This window comes from Pagrus major, chromosome 11 (assembly GCF_040436345.1).
Source record: "Pagrus major chromosome 11, Pma_NU_1.0".
Lineage (NCBI taxonomy): Eukaryota > Metazoa > Chordata > Actinopteri > Spariformes > Sparidae > Pagrus > Pagrus major.
Window position 1 is genome coordinate 16,570,087 of NC_133225.1, and position 26,514 is coordinate 16,596,600.

The 26,514-nt window shown below is 40.8% G+C and overlaps 1 protein-coding gene across 4 annotated transcripts in view; it reads left to right on the forward strand.

Moving 5' to 3' along the window:
• Positions 1-26,514, forward strand: part of LOC141004388 (myosin IXB) — a 59,388-nt gene that overhangs the window by 6,874 nt on the left and 26,000 nt on the right. For all 4 annotated transcript variants that reach the window (XM_073475843.1, XM_073475844.1, XM_073475846.1 and 1 more), the window contains exons 2-4: positions 14,646-14,866; positions 14,975-15,194; positions 15,540-16,049. In XM_073475843.1, the coding sequence (XP_073331944.1) occupies positions 14,709-14,866; positions 14,975-15,194; positions 15,540-16,049 (888 nt within the window). In that variant the 5' untranslated portion in view covers positions 14,646-14,708. The remainder of the gene's footprint in view (positions 1-14,645; positions 14,867-14,974; positions 15,195-15,539; positions 16,050-26,514) is intronic.

The window sequence follows — 26,514 nt, forward strand, 5'->3', positions numbered from 1 at the left end:
AATATACACATTGCACAATGACTGTGTAATGACCAAGAAAATTGAAGTTCAAGCTGTGATCTCCTTTTTTCTGTGCATTTGCATTTCCCACACATATTATGGAGATGCAAATACTGAGAAGGAAAGAGCTTTAAGAATGAACCTGAAGTCTTAAGACTCTTTAAAGGAAATGAAACAGCACCTAATCTAATACTTAGTCCAAAATCCTCTTTTAAAGGCGTAAGTGTATTGGGACAAATTGGGTTGGACTTAACATCTTGCGTTGAGTTATGGACAAGCCCAAGGAAATGGACTCAAACGTCATTCGTTACTCACTCCTTCTGAAATGAACTGAGGAAAAAATGAATAAACGCAGCCAGGCAAGGCGGTAGAGAGGTGACAAAACATTCCCATTATATCTGCCAGGGTGGAAGCAAGCCAGTGTGTTACAGAGGACAGTGGCAGAAGTGGCACAGTGATGAACTTAAGCATACATAAGTCCACGTAGCACCACTGGAAGCACACAAAGTTTTTTGTTGTAATTATTTCTAGGTGGGTATCTAAGTTTTTAACTTAAGATTTTACCTTTTATGAATTCATTCAACAGGAAAAGAAAGACAGGGCGAGAGAAGTGATGACATGCAGCAAAGAGCGACAGGTGCTACCAAGCCACTGTCCCAAGTTTGAAACTTCAGAGTAAAATTGTAAATAATGTTTTCATGTAATCATAACCATTAACATAACCAAAGGAAGCTTAATCATTTTGGAAAATACAAGGCCTCATGATGTATAAATGCTGTATGGTGATGTATGTCATACCCCTTTTTCACTGGTCAAAAATCCCACTTAAACCTGCTAACATAAGGCTTTTGTGTGCAATGGGAATGTGTAAATTGGTATGTACACCCAGGTCAATTGACTCACGGGAGTAGACACAGGTTTTATCACCTCAGCTCGGCTTTGATCTAAACATAAGACCCGGGTGAACACACTACATTCTGCCATGCACACGTGTTATCAACATCCGGTGGTGGGGCGTTAATAAGGAATTTGGGATGCAGTCTATTCAAGGACGTTTTATTACTGGACAGTGTTTGAGGCAGAGCCCCATTCATTCCTATTAAAGCTGCTCAGTGGTGTTTTGAAGCTGAAAAAGTTTGACTTCCTGGCTATGAAAATACCTGGATCACCAATGGAGCCGGCTAACTTCCAGTTTAGCGACCGGCTAACTTGAAGGGGGATGAAATAATTTAATCACGTGGCTCTTCTCTGCTTTCCAAAATGTTATTGGACTGAATGGCTCATTTCACTATCATAATTTGATAGTGAAATTAGTCATTTCGCGCGGGGTTGTGACGCTTAAATGTATCCACCGTTTTTGAGTGTTCTTCACTATGGGCCTACTCTTGTCTTCTCTTATGTTACAACTGTTTCCTGCGCATTTGTGACGTGAAACGTGACGTCAGTGACATACAACGTAACATTTCAGATAAAAATCACAGACAGGCTGCCCTGCCTACGGGAAGTGGGAATGGGTTCAGTAGGCGATTTTTGGCGGGTGTACCCACGTTTACAAAACCGTAGACCCATTAATTTGGGTGGAAAAGCAGTATTAGCCTTGACTTACATTTCAAGATCAAATATATTATTACAATATTTTTTGGGCATGTATCGCTCTTTGTATTCAGCATTAGAACCTTGGCCCAGTCTGCAGCTCAGTCTTACCACTGGATGCTTTAAAGGCTGTGGAGAGTGACAAGAGAAGTGAAAGCGAAAAAAGCAAAGCACAGAAAAGTACAGACAAGAGAGGCACAGATGGGGGAAAGAGATGGAAAGAAAGAGACAAGCTGAGGGTAGAGAGAGAGGAACAGTAGACCTTGGCCATGTGCTCCATATTGGCTGGGTTCTGCTCTGTTCTGTTTGTTTTTGCTCTATTTTTAACATGGCGTCTGACTCTTGGTCACTGATGAATGACTCCATATGTAAATTACATTTCATCTGACAGAAATCATTGAGGATGTCTGGCTCAGGTGGAAGAGGGGGAGTGTTCAGAGCCCTGATGTGATCCGTACAGAAGAAAAGAAAGGGGCAGTAGGAGAAAATAGCTTCAGTGGTGTTGTTTCTTACTACCATTAGTTTTGTTCCTCACTTCTGTTTCTGTTCGGTCCACTTCTTTTAAAATGATAGTAGAAGGGTAGATTTAGAAAAAGGTCGCCATAGGCCTGGATGTTAGAATGACATTATCCTTTCTAAGATGCTTATCACCCACTCTCTGGTTTGTGGATCTGCCAGGCCACCCAAACATCATCAGGACACACCACAGGGAAGATGTTTTCAATAGATTATACTTGCTGCACCGCATATAATCTTTTGTATGTCAGAATGTCTGAGATTTTGTTTTTTTGCCCTTTGTTTCTCCCCTTCATTACACATTCTTAATTTTTTTAGCCCTCCTGCTGCTTTTTGTCCCACTATAAATTCAAGCTGAGGTCAAGGCATGTATAAAATGTAGAGTGAGTAATATCACAAAACATTCAGGTGTTTCTAGTTGGTAGAGCATGGTTTTGGCACTGCTGTGAGCCACCCACACTAAAACATGGTGCCATAGCGGAGGGAAGAGGCTTTAGTTAGCTATAGGTTAGAAGTATCTTCTGCTACCTATTTTTCTTTGTCATTCATGATAGTAAATGAATGGTCTTTGGGTTTTGGACTGTTGGTTGGACAAATGAAGCAGTCTAAAGATGTCACTTTGGGCTCTGGGAAAATTGCGATGAGGATTATAAGACAAAAAAATTTAACACTTTATATACTAAACAATTAATCTTGAAAATAATCTGCAGGTTAATCAATAATGAAAATAATAAGCCCTACCTTACTACAAACAAGGCATTTTGAGATCAAGATTTCAGCATCGTACCACTGTCTGAACATTTTTTTCCCCTAGGAATTAAAGAAAAGTGGTTGTGTTGCGTGTGTTACTGGCAGCAGGAGTAAGGGATTTTAAATAAGTATGAACTTGGGGCAGTACAGTGACTATTCTGGTGCTACAATGGAGTCATGTGTTTGGGAAGTGTTGTTAGAGCAGGGTAGCCCACATGAGCGAGCGTGTACAATAATCCCCTCTGTCTGCCTCCTTCCCTTCACTTCCTTTTCTCCTCTTCCTGACTTCTGCCTGCAGCTGCCCCACATCTCCAGATGACATACTGTATGTTTGTGTGTGTTTGTGCCTGTAGTTCATCACGCTGGCTGGGAAGGAAGTGTTTCCGTCACTGGAGACCATCCTGAGCAGCCGCTGCTTCCCTCATATCAAATGCACCTGAAATAAATAAACACATTGTGCAAATATTAGCATTTTTTTAGACTGTCTTTTTGATGCTAGGAGGAGCAAACATCTTTAGGTGGCCTGCTTTCACAGGCGGGGGACACAAAAACATGAACAGGACAGTTAGCCCACTGCCCCAATGAAACTCAACCATTGCATCAATTTGAAGAACCTTTGTTTTTATTTCCACAAACAAAAATGGGCAAGTAAGATATGAAGAATTTTACAACTCACTGCTCATTTACATATAAAAGAATCCAAAATGTCCCATTTCAGCATCTTAAACCCATGTTGATATATACTCAAATTGCTTATTCGTTTGACCAGAACTTCAAAGCCCAGAGATTTTGATTCTACTGTCACACAACACTGGGGAAACAAGCAAGTATTCCCATTAAAGAAAGTGGAATCAGTGGGATTTATGGACGATTGCATTATACCATACTGGTGTTTATGTTATTTTGGCCAGCCCCTGAAAATCTATAATACTAAGGATGAACATACATGTGTCCTACATGTTGCCATTGTACTGTGTTTATCCACCGCTGGTCTCAACTAGTCTATTAGTCCAACATGGCTGAGATGACTGGACCGGAAAACTCTCCGGAATCCCCAGTCACCACCAACCAGCGTGGTATCCTAAAACAGCCAATCAGACTCAGCAGAGCCTTCTGGGATGCATTAAGTCAGACATGCTATGGCCTCACTCGTCTGGTGTGTTTCATGTGGATGCTGCTGCTTTGGATCTAGAGTTTCGGCTCATCACACTGATTGAAAACATACATTTCTCTCAACCATCTTGGTCGCTTGACATCGTCTCGTCCCAGTATTAATCTCAAGGATGAAAGGACCTTGGGATGTCAGTCGCTGCAAGGCAGACGTTCAAGGCTGGGATATTATTTGGGGAGAATTTGCATGAAGGTTGTGCTCTGTTTTTTTGATGAAACACAAAACACAAATATTTAGTGTTTCATTCAAATCTGTTTTGTTGGCCTTTCCACTCAGCTCAGTGCCCTCAGGTCTGGGTGGCAGAATAGTAAAGGGTCATTATGTGTAAATTAAAAACACCAGGACATGATTTTATAATAAGCAGAGTTCCCTTAAGACTGAGCTTCTCCTCTGCTCAGTGTGGCTTGGCATCTGGACTGAGTTAAAGCAGCAGTGCCAAATGTTAGGCAACAGAGGGGGGTGACCAGCGGGAGGTCAAGGGGAGGCATTGGAGGGTAGCATTGGTGGAGATTCTGTGAAATACATGACAGGAGAGATGGTGGTAAAGAGGCACAGTTAAGGAAGCAGTTGAGTGGTGCAGTTGAGTGGTACAGCTGAGGCAGATGGGTGGCGAGACATGAGGGAGTATTGTAAGGCTGTACCCGGGCCTCTTGGATTACTGACCTGCTGTGAAATGTACATAAAGTAGGAGTTCATAAAGCTGTGGCTAAAACTAATGTTGGATAGCCTCAAGCAACAGCGGAGGGAGCTTATACAGCAGAACAAGCAGCCATGATCTCAGGTTGTTTTAAAGTAGGCTATCCATTTTGTGTGTGTGTGTGTGTGTGTGTGTGTGTGTGTGTGTGTGTGTGTGTGTGTGTGTGTGTGTGTGTGTGTGTGTGTGTGTGTGTGTGTGTGTGTGTGTGTGTGTGTGTGTGTGTGTGTGTGTGTGTGTGTGTGTGTGTGTTTTTACCCCTCTCGCTTGACTTGAACTGATCTGTGTGTGATTCGGGGTCATACCTACCTCCGAGGGATGTCAAATGAACAGCAGCCCGCTTCAGTTTGTCAATACATGACTCAGACACATGATATTTGGAGTGGCAGATCAATGGAGTGTACTCAGACGACCGTGTTATAATTGATTAGAATTGTCCATCGCAGTTAAGGTAATTCATTGTGACAGACAGCTGGCTAGCTTAAATTTTGGTTATAGTTTTAAAAACCAAGCAGTAATTGTGATGGGGGAGATAACAAATGGTGGTGTTTATTTTTTGAGAGTTTGGCTTAAATATGTAATCTGTGATGTCTTTGTCTGTACTCCATACTCCTTTTCTAACAGCTTACTTGTGGCACAGAAGAGGATTTTGACCATGAGCTTGTGCTCCATACTGAATGAATAGGGTAATATCAACAAGTCAAAGACTGGATCCCTGTGGCTCCTCTCTCCTTTATACTCTTCTTGAGACGGAGGCAGCAGATGCTCCTCGGCTCTGGTTTTATTGTCTGTGGCTGGCCAGCCTGGGAGCTGACTTAAATACAGGGGGGAGGAGATGAGCTGTTAGTGCCCCTTTTCTTCCCTTTCCTTCACTCTCTCTTCCTAGTTCTCTCTCTATCTGTGTTTGTCTTATTGAGCCCAGTTGGTGTCTGCTGGATGAGTTAATTCCCTGATTGAGGTTTTAAACAAAAGGCTGCATCTTTGAATAGGCCACATGGCTCTAGTGGGAGGGCTCTGATCCATTCACAGCCATTTTGGGTGCATCTGCACTTCCTATAGAGCCTCAACTGTGAGGCTGATTTACCACCACTCAGCAACAGGAGCAATCTTTATCACACAAGTCTGAGTGCATTTATGAATCCCTAAGAGAGCACACACACACATGGCTGTAAGCCACAGGGAGCACTCACAAACACACACACACACACACACACACACACACACACACACACACACACACACACACACACACAGAGTGAATCTGTACTTCCCTTGCTTATGTCTCTCATTGTGCCCAGAGGACAATGCAGCCTGCTTTGGCAAGGAGCCAGCCCCTCTCATCTCCATTAGGTCATGCAGAGAGAGTTGTAGTGGTGATGGATACTTCAGTGGCCCCAGCTCCACTTTCCCCTGGGAGAGGAAAGAAGCATGGTCTACGACGTTACAGCCTGGCACACAGATGTACCCTGGAAGTATAGTACGTGAACCTGGGGATTTTGAAATGTTTGAAATTCAGTGTAAAACAAAATGATTACGTTTAACTTGAGCGCAGATGTTTAAATGGTTAACCTCCCCAGCCCTACGAAGCCTTCAGCGGGTCCATCATTACAAGCACATGTTGTTGACAGAAGTGCTGTTTAAACCCACAGAGCTTCATTTGAGTTCTAGTCAAGGTCTGAAGATTTTTAAAGATGTCAGAAATAGCTTCAACAAAGCCTTTTAACAAGCTACATAGGACACAGTATCATTGTGATATTGGCCAAAAGTATGGAAAAATGTATCTTACGTGGAAACTACTTGAGAGGGAGGGATCATTCTAATTTTTCACGGATTTCCTTGAACCATCCCTTGTTACTACATACTCACAATCACTCGTCTCTACAATTACACCTACTTTGCTAATCCTTTGTGAGTCAGATCCAGAAATGTCTCTTTTACAACACTCATGACAGGGTTCTGTAGCCTTGCAGTTACTCATTACCCTTATTAGTACAGGGCTGGGTCCTCCAGAGAAAAGTTGAAGGGATTCCTTTTGCTTTTTTTCATTCATGGTTATATTTCCAATGAAATTAAGAGTGTTGTGTTGATGTGAAATGGCTCTTACAAGGACTCAGTGTTGTTGTGTTCATGAAGCCCTGCATGACCTCTCTTTACCTCGTTGCCTTTCCCCCCCTATTTTGCTCAGTATGTTGTTTGTGTTAAACTCTAACTTACAATGCTAATGCACACAACATTTATAATACAGGGGGCTTGCTGACTCTGTCTCTAGAAGCACAATTTACTCATGATACATTTGTCTTCGCTGTTTTTACAAAAAATATTTGTATTGATTATTTTCCTTAGGTAAGTGGGTTAACCATTATTCATCTGGGCTGGCGGTTTCATTCCAAACTCTAGGCTCTCTTGAACCCCAGCTTGCTTCCAATATGTGTGTGTGTTATGGTTATTTTATTTCTATTTTATTTTATTTTGATTTATATTAGAAATGACTACAGAATTGGAAATAAAATGCCTTTACAAGTATCCACATGAGTATATAATTTATAATAGTATAAGTATATGATGCTGAAACTTAGTTGTCATTAGCAAATAATCTGATTTTATTTACTCAAATAATTTATGAATCACTTAGTCTATAAAATGTAGGAAAATAGTGATAAATACCTATATAAGCACATTTGAGAATAGGAAATATTAGCCATATTTGTTTGAAGTAAGGACTTTATTGATTAATCGATTATCCAAATAGTTGCAGATCTATTTGTTGATTGACTCATCGATTAATTGTTTTTGCTCTAGAAGTATATAATTTATCTGAAGTCATCTACCACATGTCCTTTGTCTACCAAGTATTTTTACAGTTAGTTAAATTTTGTAACGTAGAAGAATGTTTACAACAGGGTCACGATCAAGTATCCTTTTTTTTTTTAAATCCGTTTTTAAACCAAACAGAATGATTTCGTTTCCAGATCTAACGAGGGGGTACATAAATGCGGGTGGAAATGTAACATTTAGCTTTACAGTGATCAGCATTCCTAAGTTCAAACTGCTGCCATGTCGTGACTGGTTACATCCATGATAGGAGCTGCTTGTAGTTCTGACTCATGAGATTTATCAGGCCTCCTCCTGTGACGCTGGAGAGGAATGCTGGGAGTCACCATATCTTTGGTCCACACACACTGCTGACTTCATAACTTACTTCCTTTTGGTTCACCTCTTTGTATTCATGTCGGTATTATAGTGTGACGTGTACAGCAAGAGGGAGACAGGAGGATGAGGAGTGAGAAAGAGAGTTAAAATAGGGATATTCTAGCTGAAGTTTATCAACATTCTATGTGTCAGTGGGTCAGTCACTTCCTGCCAGATCATACAGTCAGCTGCTGGTGTCTCAGCAGTGACTGTCTGCTCTGTTTATACAGTCTATATATAAATGTGTATGAGTGTGGGTGCCAGTCTTGGGAGGTCCATTAGGAAGAAAATTTACTGTCTGTAGTACAGCCTAAGAGCATAACACTTAAGGCTTTCACACATCTCTTAGTGAGTTCATAAACACTACAACAACGGGCCATATAAAGGCAAAATATTTCTTTTCTCTCTCCACTAATTGGCACTCTAGACTTACTACTGCCCCTCCCCCTGTCCCTGTTCTCTCTGGGTGGAGCTTTTCTTTGAAGGTGGATGAAGAGGATAGAGTAGAAGTTGGGAGACAGTGAGTAAGACCTGGTTGGCTTATTTCGCTTCTGTCAAACAACTCCTGCATTTACTGCCAACTCCAGCTTCAGTTATAATGAAGTTAGAAGAGGGATTCTTTTATGCAGCTTTTTCCCTCTCTTTCCATTTTGGCAAAGGGGTATTTACTATTCCTCATTCTTCCTAAGTGCATGCATGTGACACATTTTCAGATTGAGTGGTTGTGTACACCATTCTCTGTATTCTTGGTCTTTAAAAATTGTTAGAATTATAGCATATAAAACCGGCCATAACGCTCCATGGCTGAAAAATTGACCCCAAGACAACTGTCTCTATTAGTTCAAGTCTAACACAGGATTGAAAATCAGTCCAGACACGAACATGTGTAGTTTAACAAAATTGAATTTGAATCTAACAGGAGCTAAATTGGAAAAATTAATGCATTCGTTTGCAGTGTGTAGAAGGTGGATTCGAATACAGCCCTTATTTTTCAATAGAGCTTGACTGGTACAGTACGGGCTGTTGAATTCATTGTACTCTATTGTTCTATTTCTGTTGTTGACAAATCATCTGAGTAACATAACTGTGTGTAAACTCATTATTTATCTTAGTGATGAATGTACAGTGGCATTAATTTACTGCAATCCTATTCTCCCTGATTGGATAATGAGGGGTTAGGTGGGGTTAGTGAGTCCAGTGGGGATGAGTTGTACTGCCTTTAAGAAAATGTCTTTTTTTCAAGAGCTTGTTAGCTGTTAATGCCTCCTCCTGCCCACAGTAAGCAGCTAAAAAGTCCCTCTCTACCCTCATCTGTAGCCCTGTGCTCTTCCCATCAACCCACAGTAAGCAGCTAAAGTGCCAGGCTAAGCCTACGCAAAGCAGACAACCCCAGGTGTTATCTGAGGAATGCTGGGCATCCTTGCAGAGGATCTCCTCCACAGGGAGGAAGCTGCATTATCTCAAAGCCTCCGTCTCCTTTGATTGTCCCCTGGGACTTCTCTCTTTTCTGTCTCACTATTAGATGTTTACCTTTCCCTCTCTCAGCCTCTTCTTCCGCCTTCCTCTCTTCTCCTTTGTTCAGTTTTATCTCTGTCACTACCTTTTTTCCTCTTTTTTTCTCCCCACACAAACTGAGATGAAAAGATTTACCTCGCACACAGATACTGTAGCTTTTCTCTTTTGAAACTAGTTGAGAGAGCAGCTCAGGAGTTAAAGTGACAGATTTAAACCAGGGCTCATGATGGAGGATAATGATGATGCTGTCTTTTGTGGTCTCTGCAGTTTTGCATGCCTTGGCATTTTACTGGCTTGCATGTTTTTAGGACTGTGGTCAGCTCGCCTGGCAAACGCACAAGCTCATGAGTCTCAAGTTGCTCTATTTTCCTCTAATTCTTGACTGTGACCTAAATGTTTCCAGGGTTGGCTTTGTTAAGATTTGGTCCATTGTAGCATGTAATAGTTTTTGTCCTTTTGCATGTGTTAGACAACAGATTCCTATTATTGCTTTTCATGAATATGTACAAACAGAAACTGAAACAAAAGAAAAGTGTCTGAAAGCAGCTTTTAAGAATGCAAAAGTTCAGTGGAGGCAATTGTATTTGCCACTGTAGTCGGTGTTCGGGCATACACTGATTACCTTACTTGCACACCGCTGTTTTTACTTAATAAATCAATACTTAGTTGAACGACAGCCGCTACAATTACAGCATTGCAGCAGCAGCACCAGCAGCAGACTCACAGTACAGAGAAGCAGCGGCAGTTCCCTGACTCCCAAAGATTGTATAAAACTACTCTCTCACATACAATATATAAAATTGATTCGCTGCCAAAAAATGTCGAAAAACCTGTTGTTTTGCTCTGTAGACACATTTTTTATGAACGGTAGCAGTGCTAAACTCATGAGACACATTGCATTTAACTAGCCTACTTCAAAATATAAGTCAACTCGTGTTTCATCAATTAAATGTTTTTGATGTGAAAAAAGCATGAATAAAAAAAAAAGCCAGTGTACCGGGATTACCGGTTTTGTTATGAGCTTATTAGTTAGTGGGAAAATGTCAACACGTAGAAGATACATTGACCACTTACTAGCCAGCCCCATGTGGTTTGGTTTGGTATGTGTTGTTGGTTATTCTTTCTAAAGATATGAAACTGTTAGGTAGGATTGTTGTGATTCCGTTTTCGTAAAAAAGTTCCCATCATGATTAAAACGCAGAGGAAGAGACAACAATATCTTTGCTACCATTACGCAATATTGCTCATGATTGAAATGAGCTATCCTCTTATCTGAGCTAATTTGTAACACGGGTACTTAGTATGTGTGTGTGTATTATTCCTGATAACTCCACTGAACACATGAGCACAATTGGTTATATCAGTCAGCGGAAAGTTTCAGTGAAAACAAACCTTCTTTTGGTGGAATGGAGAACTTGATTTCATAATACTACATGCAGATGTCTGTGAGAGGCTCTTTTCCCTCACACTGCTTTTTCAGGCATATCTCAGACTATAACATTTCTTGTTTTTCAACCTAAGAAAATAAACTGTCTCTGCTCAAATGATAAATGTGATAAACTGGAGGACTCGGTGCTTACAGGACTCGACCTGAGATCGGGTTACCAAAGCAGTGGAGTCTGCCTGCCATACAGTGATTTAAACCAGGTTTCTGTTTCCCCAAGAGGGACTTACAGTTTAGACAGCATGCATTACTGATGCGAAGCCATGTTACATGATCCATCATTAGACTAAACTTTACCCAGCTGCTGTCTGTATGATTCACACTCAAGTATAGATCACTATTCTATTTTAATTTTTGTTACAGACATCCTTAACCTGGATCATATTACTTTAGCTTAAGTCCAGCTGGATGATACAATGAATGATTCCAGAAATACATCAGCACTACTTCAAAAAGTTGAGAATCCATAATGTTGTTGACCGGGTTTTATGTTCAACAGTGATGATGTAAAGCTGTCGTCATGTCAGCCTGGCAAAGTAACCACAGCAACTGTCAGTAATTTGGGTGTAGGGTGAAGTGAATTTGCAGTTGTACCAACAAGTATGATTGTACAATGATTTGAGTGCTAATTACAGAGCAGTGTTAGCCCAGCACCATTTTCTACTGACGCTACTGTACAGTAGATTGTGCTGTGTAAAAACTGCTCCTCCAACATGGATGAACCCAACTGTGGAGTTATACACCAAATCACTGTGATGTTGCACAGACAAGAACAGTCACCTTCGTGTATACAGCTGCTGGTTGATTTACAATGCAGAGATGTGCGAAATCTTTCATATACTGTCTTGCTTTGCTAGCATCTTTCGGTTAACTCAAGCTGTTATGTTTTTTTTTAGTCCCAACAGGTAAATTATGTCTCCAACCTTAATTGAAGGATTTGTTATTAATAAGTGAGATGTATACGCTTTTAAATAACTTTATAAAAAATTATATTGTGTAAAAGCAGGGGTTTTTCTGCCCGAAACTCCTGACATTGGTTCTATAGATTTATATGTAAAAGATTTTTTTTCTTTAAAATACAAGAACATGAGACTGTTTTACACAGATGTGTGATGTCACCAGAAGTTCAGCATGATGGCAACTCTTGTTAAGCTTTAACAGAACAGCATGTAAATGTTGTTGTTGAATCTAAACTTTATATTAAAGCTTGACCAGGGAAATTTTGGTTAACGCGGGTAATGACTGCTTACAGTAGAACTAGTCACATTCAAGAAGGAAGGATGTACATACTTATGCATGTTTTTATTACAAGCCACATCTACTGATTTTACTGATTTTACACCGTCAACCACAAATTAGGTATACTGATTGGTTTGAAGTAAAGCCTGAAAACTGTCAGCCATTGATGGCCCGTTGGTAATTTCTTAAGGTTTCCAAGGTTCATTTAATTGTCACTTAACAACACAGAGTTGTAAATGCAAGTTCTAGTCCCTTTGTGCTACAAAAGAAAAACTTTTTTTTTTAATGGTGGAGTGTTAAAGATGTTAAGGATTCAGACTCAGTCTCACAGCCTGAGGAAAGAAGCTGCTCCGTAGTCTGGTGGTATGGCAGCAGATACTTCTGTTTATTTTGACAGATGGCAGCAGGCTGAAGAGACTGTGGCTGGGGTGGGTGTTGTCGTATAGTATCCTTTGGGCTCTGTGCAGACACCTCATTTGACTTTACATAAAACAGTTACAAGACATGTTTCTCAAAGAATGGCTGCTCGACCTTGTTAACTCCAATGAGTTTTGTGGCACAGATGCCAGTCATGTGATACATCAATAAGAAATCTTCCCCTTTTAGTTTATTGTGGTTTGGTTCATAAAAGACCCTGATATATCTTCAAGGCAGCTTCACCCCAGTCAGGAAATCAGTGATATCCGTAGTAAGGACTGAACAAAACTCCACTTTGTTCTAGGTTAATGGTCTGCTCAGAGCTCTGTGATGTTGTAAGACCTTTGGTGTTGGGACGTTGCCAGGCAGAGAAAATTGAGTGGGGAAAGAGATAAGTTGTTGTGGTGAAAATGTGCTAAACACTTCATCCTGCCACCAAGTTGTACGTCATACAACACTGTAGGTGTCTTGTCTGTGAGAGTGAATAATGTGCTATCATTACACCATTTGTGGTTTACCCTAAGTGTTCTCTGTATGTGCTTCTTGGTTCCTATCATTGAGCGGAAGGGTTCAATTTCTGTGCAGCATCTGCAGCTGCAACCTATGGTAAAGTTTCAGTGGCAAAGCTATTTACAAGTAATATGATAACAATGCATTGCAGTGTTATTAGATTTGAGTCATCACCAGCCCTGATGCACATGTTTGAGCCCTGTGTCCAGTCTACTGTGTTTGCAAGAGCAAGAGCAATATTGCTTTTTTTATTCTGTTGAAATGGAAGTGCAGTTTGATTTCATTCGACCTGCTCTGACGACTTAAGTGTATTTTTAGATATGAGGAAACCCACAAACTAGTAACATTCACTCCATTTACACACGCAGAGAATAAAATTATCTTGAAGTTTGTCTTAATCAATGATTGTTTGTATTCTGTACATCACATATTTTGTTGCTACTTTTTAAGAAAAAATATTTTTGCTTCACATTTTGAGTATATTCAATTTTCTTCTCTGGTTACTTGTCACATTGTTAGAAATAATATTCTGTTTTGGCATCAGTTAAGAAAAGACATTTTAAGTTTAGCTGAGGATTAAAAAGATGAGAGATCACTTTAAACATTTTGTGGAAAAGACAACACCTGCAATGACATCCTGTGTTAATCGCCTCAACTAATATATTGGTAGCTACTCTAAGAAGCCTTTCCAGAATGATGTTAACCAAGCTGGGACCAAGCTGTATTCTACATCAAAAAATAATGGGAAGTTTGAGCATGTGGAGTTGTGATGAATAGTGATGTGATTATAGCCTAGCAGAGTACAGTCTCGTAGTATACAGTTAGCACATCACACTTATCTTTGCTCCGACACAACATGAAGTACAGTCAGGATTTCTCACCTTACAGTATGTGATTTCTCACCTGATTCTCATTTCAGTGGTGACTGGTGATTGATTTGGTATAAGAGAATAGTATTTTTCTTGGGGTACTTTGCTCACAGAGTTTTAACATATTTTTATAATACACCACTGATTACAAAGAAAGAGCTTAAGGCAAGTAAATAACTTGATAGGAAACAGGCCTCACAAATGACCTGTTCTTAATTTATAAGGCCTGTATCCTGTCAAACTGTCACAATTACTTGTATAGGCCTCTTTTCTAGACTAATCTAAGACACACCGCTGCAACAGAGCTTCATCATGTTCTGAATGTAAAATTTAGAGGGTCAAATACCAAGGATGAGCTTCCCATGTGGTTTGAGACTTTGTTTGAAAATCAACTATTTTGTTTGCATATTAAAATGCTAGCTCAGAGCTGCAATGACGCATTGTTTAGGCTTTTAGAAAGCTGCAATGCTTTATATTGGAAGCTGTTCACTTTCTGGGCTATCATACTTTGTTTCTGCTGGCATTATACTAGTGCTGAGTGTTTATTGGAATAGGAAAGCTAATTGTTGGCGTGAGAGTCAACCCTCTCTCTTTCATCCCACATGTTGTAACTACAGAGTTCTCTGCTGTGCCCTTCAAAAGCCCCCTTTTATCACGGTCCAGTATCAATATTATAAGCACGGATGTATAAAAGTAAACAGAAATACTGTCTCTGATCAATCAACCTGTCATTTTCAGGTGCTGCGTGGTGAGAGGGAAGCAGTGGGTGCGGCATGCTGAGGCCACTCCCCCTGGCTCAGGATGAGTGTCATAGATGGCGCTGCCACCATGGCAACGAACGCAGGTGGAGGAGGGGGGGGAGGTGGGCCAGCTAGCCCTAACGATCACGATGGCCGCTCATACCTGCTCCAGATCTACCCACGGTTGGCTGCTCAGTCCACCACCTGCTGCAACCTCAGGTAAGAGTGCCGTAGTGTTATGACTAGAAAAGTAGCATCAACAGTTAATGTCCAACTATGATGATATTGCTCAATCTGAGTTAGTAATTCCTTTTATCTTCTCATCAGGGTGCAGAAAGATGCAACAGCAGCCTCAGTGATCTCAGACGCTGCCACGGCACTGGGGCTGGACCCTGGCCGCATGTATGTGCTAGCAGAGGTGAAGGAATGTGGCGGGGAAGAGTGGGTGCTAGAGGCCGGAGACCTGCCAGCACAGAGGTTTCTGCTGTGGCCTCGGAAAGCCCAGGAACAACACCCTCAGAGCCTAGGCTTTTACTTCTTACTACAGGTAGAGTTGATAGCACGCAGTTCACTTTGCAGTCAGACTCAGTGAATGTTGAGCACTGAGAAATGTCTTGCCACCTTTTGACTATTGCATAGTACTTCCTTCTGCTTTTTTTTTCATTTTTATTTTTACTGAGAAACAAAAACAAGTAGTCAACCTAGATAACAAATTACCAGCTAATGATGGAAAAATACAACAACAAAGACGGGTAAATTAGCCACATACATAATGTTTCCCATTATCATTAAACTTATTTTGACTGTTTTTTTAAAACTGAGAGAACCCAGAATGTTTTTAAATGTCTCAGATAATTAAAGACTTTTATCTCTTTACCTGTCCATGCTCCAGGAGAGGAACCATGATGGCACAATTCATTATGTCCACCTCCCGTCTGTGATTAAGGAGCAGGAGGCACAGCGGCTAGCCGCCAGGGGCTTCCTTCCCCCTCCACAGGATGACTTTGCAGACCTCTGCAATCTCCCCATCCTCAATGAGGACAGCATATTAAACAACCTGCGCACACGCTTTTACAAGAAAAAGATCTACACTTATGCAGGCAGTATCCTCATTGCTATCAACCCCTTCAAGTTCCTGCCCATCTACAACCCTAAATACGTCAAGATGTACGAAAACCACCAGCTGGGCAAACTGGAGCCACATATTTTCGCTATCGCAGATGTGGCCTACTATGCTATGCTCAGGAAGAGGATCAACCAGTGCATCGTCATCTCTGGGGAAAGTGGCTCAGGCAAAACCCAGAGTACCAACTTCCTGATCCACTGCCTGACTGCACTTAGCCAGAAGGGCTATGCCAGCGGGGTGGAAAGGACCATACTGGGAGCTGGACCAGTCCTGGAGGTGAGATCTTGACATGTGTGATGGGAGGATTTGACTCCACCAGTCCCTTTAGCTGGAAACCACCTGAGTTTTTTCCCCCTAAAAACTGTTACTAACTTGTAAACTAGTGCAACTCAAAGTTAGAGGTCGTCTGTGGTTTAAAAGCCAGTGTCTGACTCGTATTTGGGCAAAACATAAAGAAGGATGAAAGGTTCTCTAGATTGTGTCTGTCTTATCTGTTATTACAGATATCACACATTTATTTTCTTCAGCGGCTCAGTGAGGTATGAAATGTAATGCTCTTTTGATTAAGTCATATCCTACAATGACAGTGCTTCAACAGAAGTGACTCATCCTGTTGCTGTGGCATGCACACACAATTGCAGAGGATGCAAAATACACAGTTATATTTTGAGATTATTTACTGTGACAGTGATTATCTCCAGTGCAGTGGTTATGAATGATAAAACATCCCATGAATGTATCAGATCTCACACAGCAGTTGGCAAGTGTATTTTCAGGCTTCAACTCCGTTGAACTTCCGTGCATGGGCTGAGCCAGTGGGGCATATGGAAGTGTGTGCATTGCACAGGAAGTAAACATAAAGACTATGGTCTGCCCAGAAAGAAGAAACGAAAAAGAGGATGGGAAGTTGCTTTATTAACCCTTTGTGAGGCCCTTGAAAATGCTGTGGAAATCTTAGCATAAATCTTGTTGTTTCTCTGTTTCTTTTGAGCAAACACTGATGGGTTTGGTTAGTTGGTCTTCGTCTCTGATTGTGTAACAGCATGGGCTCTGTTTTTGACCACAGAAATATGACAATGTGAATTTCATATGGAGCTGTTGTTGACCAATAGTTGTTGAACAATTTCTTTGTTGCTGTTTCGGTCAGGTGACTGTGCTTCTCTTCCTGCTTTCTATCTCTGAGAAATTAGATGCTTGTGCTGACTTGCTCTGTGCAGCCGCTGAAAGGACAGAATTAATCGAAACTACAGCCAAACTGATAGAGGGTTTTCTAGAGGTTACTGATTTTAATAGCTAGAGGGAGAATATCTATCAATAAATCATGAAAAGTTAAATTATTTTTCCACAATATTTTTATTTATCACTGCAGTGAATGTTTGTGCAAGGCCAGCTGGTTGATAATTATGGTGCACAGTGTTCATGCCTGATTCTTAACAGACAGACTGACCAACAGTCTGTTCAGTGGAGTCATATGGACTCAGAGTGTCTCCCTTGCTTAGCTGTCTGACTAACTAGAGTGAACAACTACCTCACTAATGCAAAGGAAAAGGTTGTGGTAAGACCAAACACACCACCACAATACAGATCATTCCTCACTCATACATTCAAATTCAAAATATATATTTTTGGGTTGTTAGAGAACCAGATGCAAACATATTTATTTCAGGGCTCCAGACTAACTTTTTATAAAGGTTGTACTGGTGTGTAACTTAATTTCTTAACACGTAATGTAAATGATTGTGTGAGGGTTTGTTTAAATTGCAGCATACGCAACAAAAAATAACAATAACCTCAACTGTTTAGTGAGGGTTAGGCACCTTTGGACAGGGGACATGTGGAACGGTTATTTCCGCTGATGATTTCGGGTCTGGGCTGGGCCTTTAAGGCTCAGGGACAGGTGAAACTGGCACCGCAGCATTTTTCGTGATAGAAAACTAATCAATAGCCAAATTAAAACTGAAGACAACTATGTTATAAGGTTGTAATATCTCACAATTTCTCTCATTTGCATGCAAGGAATGTAGGTGCTGTACAGGGCCTGGTCTCACACAAGCACATATACACAGACAATGCACATAAAATCCTAATATATGCGGAAAAAATAAAATACAGAATCGTGTTGCTAGGCTACTATTTGTTCAAGGCAACTGTCTAAACATCCAGTTGTCAAAAAATATTTTTAAAGGCTACTTTTTTTTTTAAACAGACTTACTGAATATCAGGCACACTGGTGCGACCAATAAAAATGATTAGTCACAAAGTTGAGCCCCAGAGCCCTGTATTTACTAAATTTGGCACTGTCCTGTCAAATGAGAATGTGTTTTCCTTTTAGTCAGCTGTAAAAATACTATTGTATGCTTGGCATTTAGAAACAGATACTGTACGGGGTGCCACCGGTCTGTAAGGCTTCTCAGGGTATCTTTATTCCACAGACAGTTAAATAGCCAGGGCTCGTACTAAACTACAGCTCTCTGTGTTTGGTGATGAAAAAGGCACGTCCAAAAACATGCAGACAGGCAGACATCTGTAAGCTTTTACATTGTTTAAAAAAAATAACAGTTGCATCATGAAAGGTAAGTTATCACAGAGTATTGAGTTTAATCCCTGAGCAACGTGGCAAAGAACAGAGTTGACTTAATTTAGGTCAGTTTTCATTCCTGTAATGAGAAACGGGGTCTCCTCCACTTTCACATATGGAAGAATTTACCTCTGGTCAGACCTCCAGCAGGCTTATTATTGTGAGCTCATTTGCAACATTCATATTACTACCACTGCAAAGCTCTGGTCTAAGCAGTAGCTCATTGTGAGTAGTGTCTCACATTGTACTCTGCATCCTCCATCACTATAAATTTAACTCCACTTACATATTTTCAACTGCCCTGCAGCTCTGGCTCAGCTGAATTGACCACAATGTTGCGTGTGTGGGGTGTACAGAGTGGCATGCAAGTGTGTGTCCTCTGGTCATATTAAACTTGAGAGTGCTTCCTGTCAGCGATGTAATCTGGATTTATGTTTGTGATTTGAGTTATATGGAAGGAGAAAAGATAAAATGTAGTTCTGCCTGAGGCTGCAGAGTAAATATCAGACTGGGAAGCCTGCTTATCTCTGCACAATCACCTGAATACCATGTAGAAAAAAGCAGAAATCCCAGTACTTCAAGTTTCAGTTTAATAGCCATCCTTGGTGTGGGGAACTAATAACTCTCAGTTGATCTGGAAGTAAATCTCCTCTGCACATTTTTCTGTTTTATTTCGCAGTAGAGTGGCTAAAAATAGACCTTTAGCCAGAAAAGCTGTATGTGGAATGTGGTTTATTCAAAGTACAAAACGGTGCTGAAAAGCAAAAACCTCTCGATCTGTTAATTCACTGGAACAAGCAGTACTCTGAAATCGAACAAAATTAAACTGAATTGGCCACAAGCTATTGGCTTGAGGCTTCATGGCAAGAATAGAGAGGGTGAGCTGCCACAACAACTTGCAGACACGGTGTATCCATCCATCATCTGTCACTTCTCGGTCGTCTCCAGACCCTCTGACTCAGTACTGGAACCTTCACTCACAGAACTGCTGCTGCTGCTTTGAGATGCATTTGAATAAGTAAAGCGTTGGTCCCTTGATGTGTGTCAGTCTGTCAGAGTCTTTGGTTCCGGGCGGTTGATCGAGGGAAGGGGGGGCAGGAGGGATGGAGAGATTTTCCCCTCCATCAGCAGAGTTCTGGTCCCTTTGGCAGACACACTGCCACTCTGCTGTTCACTCCTAGAATGGTGTGTGTGTGTGTGTGTGTGTCTGTGTTTCTGTGTGTCTGTGTGTGTCTGTGTCTGTGTGTGTGTGTGTGTTAGCCCAGTCTAAAGTTGTGGTTGCAGTGGCAGACAGGGAGTCGAGTTCGGTCTTTGTTGGCCTGGTCAGTGGAGGAAGTGGAAGTTGGATTCCATCTGTGACCAGTCAGTCAATCATCCTGGCTATTGAACAGCTGTACAGTCCCTCTTGCAGCATTATTGCATCTAAATTTACACATGTAAACCATAAGCAGAGACAGTAACTTTAAATGTTTTTCCACACTGTTATGAACCTCAGAGACAAGTTAGTTTATGTGAATAGATTCTGTTTTGACAACAGCCACCAGCCTATGCAGCACATTCATAAGATGGCTGACATGAAACAAAAGTCGCTTTACAGAGGAAGCAATAACTCCTCTGAAATTATGTCCCCTGCAGTTTCTCTTCACACAAATGGTCTACCTCTTGTGGTTCCTCCCTGACAAGTTCCAGTCAAGGCATTACATATCGAGTGTAGAGTGCTATCTTTAGACACATGAACCAAAATGGAGGAATTTTTACTGAGATAAAAGGATTTTATTTGGCTCTTTTTTGTCCTAGATGCTGATCAGGTTACAGTGGTGGAAAGTGTGTGTGTCTGTGTGTCTGTGTGTCTCCTCAAGCTATAGGGGAGGTCTGCAGGCCTGGGTCACACATTTTGAGGAGATGAGATCATCGTTTGTGGTGCTGGACTGAGTGCTGTGTTGCTGGCAGATTGAATGGCTCCAACCTGAAACCGTGTGGGAAAGCCGTGTTCTACTTTAATTCATTGTGCCACTTCATTCTATTCTATATTCTTTTCTTTTCTGTTCTTCAAATTTCCTTCTTTTGTCTTGAAAATAATGCAGGTAAAGAAGAGTTTGCCCTTAATACATTGTACAAATGTTTGAACAAATAAGGCTGCTACCTGTAGGACAACTCACCAGCTCTCAGTGAGTATTTCACTGAACTGGTCTGACTGGTTGATGTTACGTTGTTCTTTTAGTATTTCTGTTTTCATTTGCCAGGCTTTGAAGCCTGTTTATTCTTAATGCAGACAGGGCCCTCCTCTGTTGCAAACAGTTGGCGAACACAAGGCAGGCAATATATTGGATTTATGTGTTAATAGTAGGAAAGTACTGCACCGATCAAGTTTTTCTTGGCCTGGTGTATTTATCAGAAGACTGTTACACTAATATTTTCTTGATGTGCTTATAATAGGTTTAAAATATACTAGATTTAAATGCAACAATCTGAACTTTAGGCCTTAAAATGTTTTTAAAAGCCTTAAAGAGAACTATCATTTTGACAGGTTTTAAAAATGGATTGCAAGTTACTTTTGTAAAGTTGCATCAACTTCAGTCTCAATTTTAAGTGTGTTTTTTGGGAGGGGGGATTTTGTTGATCATTCCCGAAGAAACTTACACAATTAAACCCATATGGAACCGATAACCACTGATGACTTTGCAGCCCCATCAGAGTTTATCAGAGCATGGGAAGTTGCATGGGAAGTCAGCAAAGCATAAAGCCATGAAAAGCCACCAGCAAATGCCTGCCGTCATCCAATATTGTTCTGTGTAGTTATTTACAGTTGAATGTTCATGTTGAGTGTGAATAAATTAATTTACTTTACAAACAATTCTTAGACTTTCTTTACATTTTTGTTTTTCCAGTTTAAACTTGAAATAGGTATTCAATTGCTTTCACAGTAGTCTCAAAAATGTCTTTAAAAGTCTCAAATTAATTTGTCGAAACCTGCAGAAACCCTAAAGCCACATGGAGCTCCATCCATGCTCTTAAAAGTAAAATTTGACAAGTTGTAAGGACAATCATAGGACCTAATAATGGAATAACAGGCCTGAATAGGTTCAACATTGCCACTCTAGTCTGTGCAGCATTCTGAATATCATCAGGCAAAATTGACTGAAAATTTCAGGGTCCTCCAAAGATAAAGATGAACTAAATAATAATATAATAATACCACTTTCTAACATGAAAAAGCTGTTTCGTTAAGAAGCCTGCAGGGTTTTCTTGGTCATTCATAAATATAAAAATCTTTTGGTGTAAATGATGTCAGTCATAACCTTTTTGTCTCCTGTCCAGTCAGTAACATTACAGATGTAATTGGTGAGGAGAAAATAATTTCAAGACCAACGTGTGAGACGATTTATAGCCTTTCAGCTGAAGCCAACCCCTACGGTCTTTTATTAAGTCCCCAGCCTCTTCCATGCCACTCTGTCTCACCACTTCAGACAGGAAGTTCCTATCATCCGGAACCCTTTTTAACAGGAAGCAGCTACGACACGGGAAGTAACAGCAGTAGTTCTCCCTGCCGCTAGCTCAGGGCCTTGAGGGGTGTGGATACACCAAAGTATTGTATTGTTGTTCAGGAAGTGCAGAGGAGTAGCTGGCCATTCAGTCTGCTGAGCCATTGTTTATCTCTTAGTTATGGGTTGCACCTCTTTATTCCTCAGCTATATTTGGTCAGGCTGGGTGGCATTGTGTACGAGTCTGGGAAAAGCTGGCATTACTGAGTTTAAGTCACTGCGTCATGCACACGTGTCATTCATTTCACACACACACAAACACACACACACAGTATACAAAGGCTTTAGTGTAATCACACCATTCAGAATCATATTGAAGACCAGAAACTGCTCTTCCTCACAAGCCAAACACAGCCTACATGTAGCAGCATGCTACAGGCCACTTCAGGGTCTATTCATGGTACTCTGACCGCACCACAAGCTGAAGTTTGATGTGGTACCCATCTAGACATGGGTGGAGCTGCTTGAAAAGACTCCAATCTGGTAAAACACCAGACCACAAGAGGAGCAAAACTGGTGCTCGAAAACTTTATTCAGACAATTCCAACTTTGTACCTCTTACATCTTCATTACTTGACCCTCTGTTATGTATGCATACAGACAGTAGACCAAATAATTTGGACATTTCTTGAAAACAGAAATTTCTAAATCGGTTTTGCAAATTCTGCCCTGTTTTGTCATAGGTAAACTGTGCAATGACAGATGAAAATTTTTAATTTCAAGTTTGCTTTCTGCACATTGTACCATAGCCTCATTTGTGAGGTTTTTGTATATGTTACTCCGAAACTTGGCCACGTAGACTTCTAAGCACAAATCTTATAGAGGAGGTACGATTTGTTTTGTTACAGTTTTCTGCCAACTGTTTGCATCATCAAAGGTAATGTCATAAACATCTTTCCCTGGAGTGAAACTAATATTCAGCTTCAGGCCTGGACAGCGGACGTAGTGTATAGCAAAGATTACAGTGAAGTAATGTGATAATACTGGATTTAGATGCTGTTGATGCCCCAAGCAAAGATGTTTTAGACGGCAACCACTTGTGTGATCACGAAAAGATAGATCAAGATACAAACCACTGCTGGATAACAGGCAAAAAATAATGTTTGTTTTTACATACATACAGACTACGGTATGGACATGTGAGCATGAGTACGGTATGGACCAACTTATTCCAGCTAAGATAATCGTCACAAACTATACACACCTTACAAATAACTGCAATCTTACAGGTAACAGGCTGGACGCACTGGATGCCTGTGTACTGCATGGCGGCTGAGCTGCTGCTGCTCACTTGCGCATTTGTGTTCACGTAGGCTGCGTGGCAGCTGTGCTGCTGCTGTAGCCTTTGATAATTATCAATAAGTATGATGACGTGGTTTTCTTTTGTCCCCTTTGAATGAGTGAGAAAGCACAAGGGGGAAAGAGAGGGAGGGAGGGAGAGATAGAAAGTGAAAGAAAAGTCAAAGGTAAAAAAAAAAGAAAATGTTGGGTGTATTGTCTTCATGTCTGTGACATATTCTACACATACAGACATTAAAAATGTAGTGAAATGCTGGTATGATGTGGACATGAGTGTCTACAGGTCGTTTTCAGGTTTGTTTTTGCCGAGAACCACGTGTCGCGGTAGAAAAAGACTCCAAATCTCTAGATCACGTGACACAGCACCTATGCTTGACACGCGCATGAGAAGCGCGTCTAATGCATCCAGTGTGAACGGTCTAACCTGTTAACATGGAGGGCGAAATGAAAAGCGAGAGGTAAAGCTACGCAGCAGCGCTGCACACGCATTCAGTGTGTCCAGCCTGTAAGACAATTCAGCAGCCCCACCTTTTATAGAGAAAGGGTGAATTTTATCAACTGCCCAACATTTTTAAGGTTGCAGAAAAGTTATAATTTGACTGACTCTATTGGTGCACAGTTGTAGTTCATGTTGCCATAGTGAATTGCAGCCTAATGTTCAGTGGTTAGTTGGGTAATCACACATGATGTATACTCTTGATGGTGAAATGCCTGTGTGGTCTGTGATGTTCAGACTAAATACGCCTCAACCATTGCTGAAACTCTTGTACTGATATTTGAATTTATTAAGTAATACATTTAAAACTGTGTGCTCCACTGGATTATGGTCAGTGGTGTACATAATGACTCCTTTGTGACCTTGTCAGTTTGTGACAGCTGTTATTGTTTGTCAGTTCATTGTGTGTGTATCAGTATTTTTAGATGTCTGTCTATAAAATATAGATTTTTATGCACTGGATTATGAAACTGACATTTGGGCTCTTTCTCTCTGTTGAGCTTTGTTTGTCTCGTGTTGTTTTTGTAATTCTGATGACGTTAATATACTTCAGAGTTAGCTCTTTTCCATGTGGTGTTTACATTGTTCCGTTGATCCCATGTGCAATTGGGCATTTCACAGCCTTTCCCATTAAGTTATTGCATGAAAGTGTCTGATTTGCTTTCCAGCATTTGCTAATAATAAATCTATTACAATCAACCATTGTACACTGATGCAATTACAGTTTTTCTTCTCCCAACCACCACTATAACACCACTTTTATTTCCACTATGCTGTCATCCAACATAAGTTAGTTTGTTTTCCACTGGAGTTGATTTACTGGTGTGTAGCTGTTATGTGATAACTTGACTAATACAGTTCATACATGCTTTACTGTGTCAAAAGTCATTTGTAATCATTTACAGTAGAACACAGAAACATACAGATCTGCAAACAGCAACATACAGATATAGACAATATGTACAATATTTATGCTTTAGCTATAACCATTGTTGTCATTATCAGTTCATCTATAATCTTTGCCTATTTAATAATTAACAATTTCTCAGAGATCAAAGTAACATCATCGTGCGTGTTTTGTGCAATTTAACATGATGTATAACAGAGAAACGCAGCAAATCCCAAATTAATCATTGTTTGGTTGATTATTTTATTGCTGGACTTGGTGTGGTGTGAAGTGTCATCTAGCACATTATTATTGTATTATTTCCGTGACTGCAAGTCATTTCTTCTATAACAGAGAACAGTGCCATGCCATTCTGCTCAACATAAGAAATAAAGATTTGAGAAATATTATTTGTTTGTGACTTCATACAGTAAATTCCTGAAGTGGTTCAGTAGAACTGCATACATTGGAACATTCTCTGTTATTGAATTGAAGCACTAGCCCCTCTGAGCGCTATTGACGCCATTATTGTACCTCAAAGAATCAATTCTTTGTTAACAATTCAGTTGAGTTAAGCTTGGGGGGTTAAAATGTAGTTGGTGGGATATAGTGGCGGCTTGAAGCAAGGCCAAGCATAGAGGGGGAACTTTGTAGAGACATGGTTGCATTCAATCACTGCCAACATCATGTGAGCTCGCCATAGCACTTTTCACATTCATACACGACAACAAACAGTGATTATTTTCTCACTAAGTACTATTGCTGTTTTGCCTTAACATTGCAGCCACCAGTCATTATATTACCCTGCTGCTTGGTTCTCTAGTTTAACCTGTAATTGAAGAGTATATAAACTTGAGGGCTTCAAGGACATGACTGATATAGTTGTGGGTGTAGCTGAATGAGTGAGCCTGTCCGTCTAGAGGTTTGATGAATTTTTGCTTGTGCGCCTGCCGTTGCCCTCTGAGAATGTGGGAACTGTCTTTGTGGCGGTTGGACTATTTAGAGTCTTTTTGTGAGTGTATCCATGCTGAAGTGAGGTGTCAGTGTCGGGGCCTTGGCAGCGCCTGTGGAAACGTTTAACTGAAGCTCTTTTGAGCAGCTGGACTTTAAAGGATGCAGTAGAGCCTCACTGTCATAGTCCTAGTACCCAAGCACCAACTGAAAGTTTGTGAAAGTTTTTCACTTTTCTCTGACTTTTGTTGAAAGCATGTTGCTTAAAAAAACCTACAAACTGTAATGCTCTCAGATCATCACAGAAGTGACTTATAGGAGTTGCTACATAAATGTTGAGGGAAGTGTGACACTCATGAGTCAACACAGCAGACTTAAATTAGTTGTTTCTGTGAACATCTAATCTTGTATACAACATCAGGCTGTGTCCTTACACAGATCGCTCATGTTTGTACACGTTTATGCTACACCTAAAATGTAATGCCTTTTTTAAAGTATATAATTTATACTTTCATGTCTCTGCCACACTTGCTTGCTGAGACAAACAACTCATAAACTGCACTATTATATCGACACTCCCCAAGTTTGGTTTTTAAGGAGAAGTGTGTGTGTATAGGAAGGGGCTGAATGGGGATGTGAGACTTCATTTGGGTAGGTCTGGCTCTGTTGAAGTGGAAATGTACAGGAGACAGGGCTGCCAGAGAAGCCTGCTCACCGCAGAGAGGAATCAGCTAAGACGGTGTTGTACGTCATGAAATGATCACTGGATATGTAACATGCAGACATGTACACACTGCCAACGGCCCTGCTTTCTCTATGTCCCCCTCCCTCTCTTCCTTTCTCTGCTTTTCACTCTCCCTTCCTTGTTTTCCTTCGATGAACTCCTTGAGAGCAGCCCCTATTTCGTAAGAATACAAATTAGACCACGTCTTTCCATGGACACGGTTCGACAAGCTGTCGGTCCGCTTCCCCATACCTGCTGAGCCTTC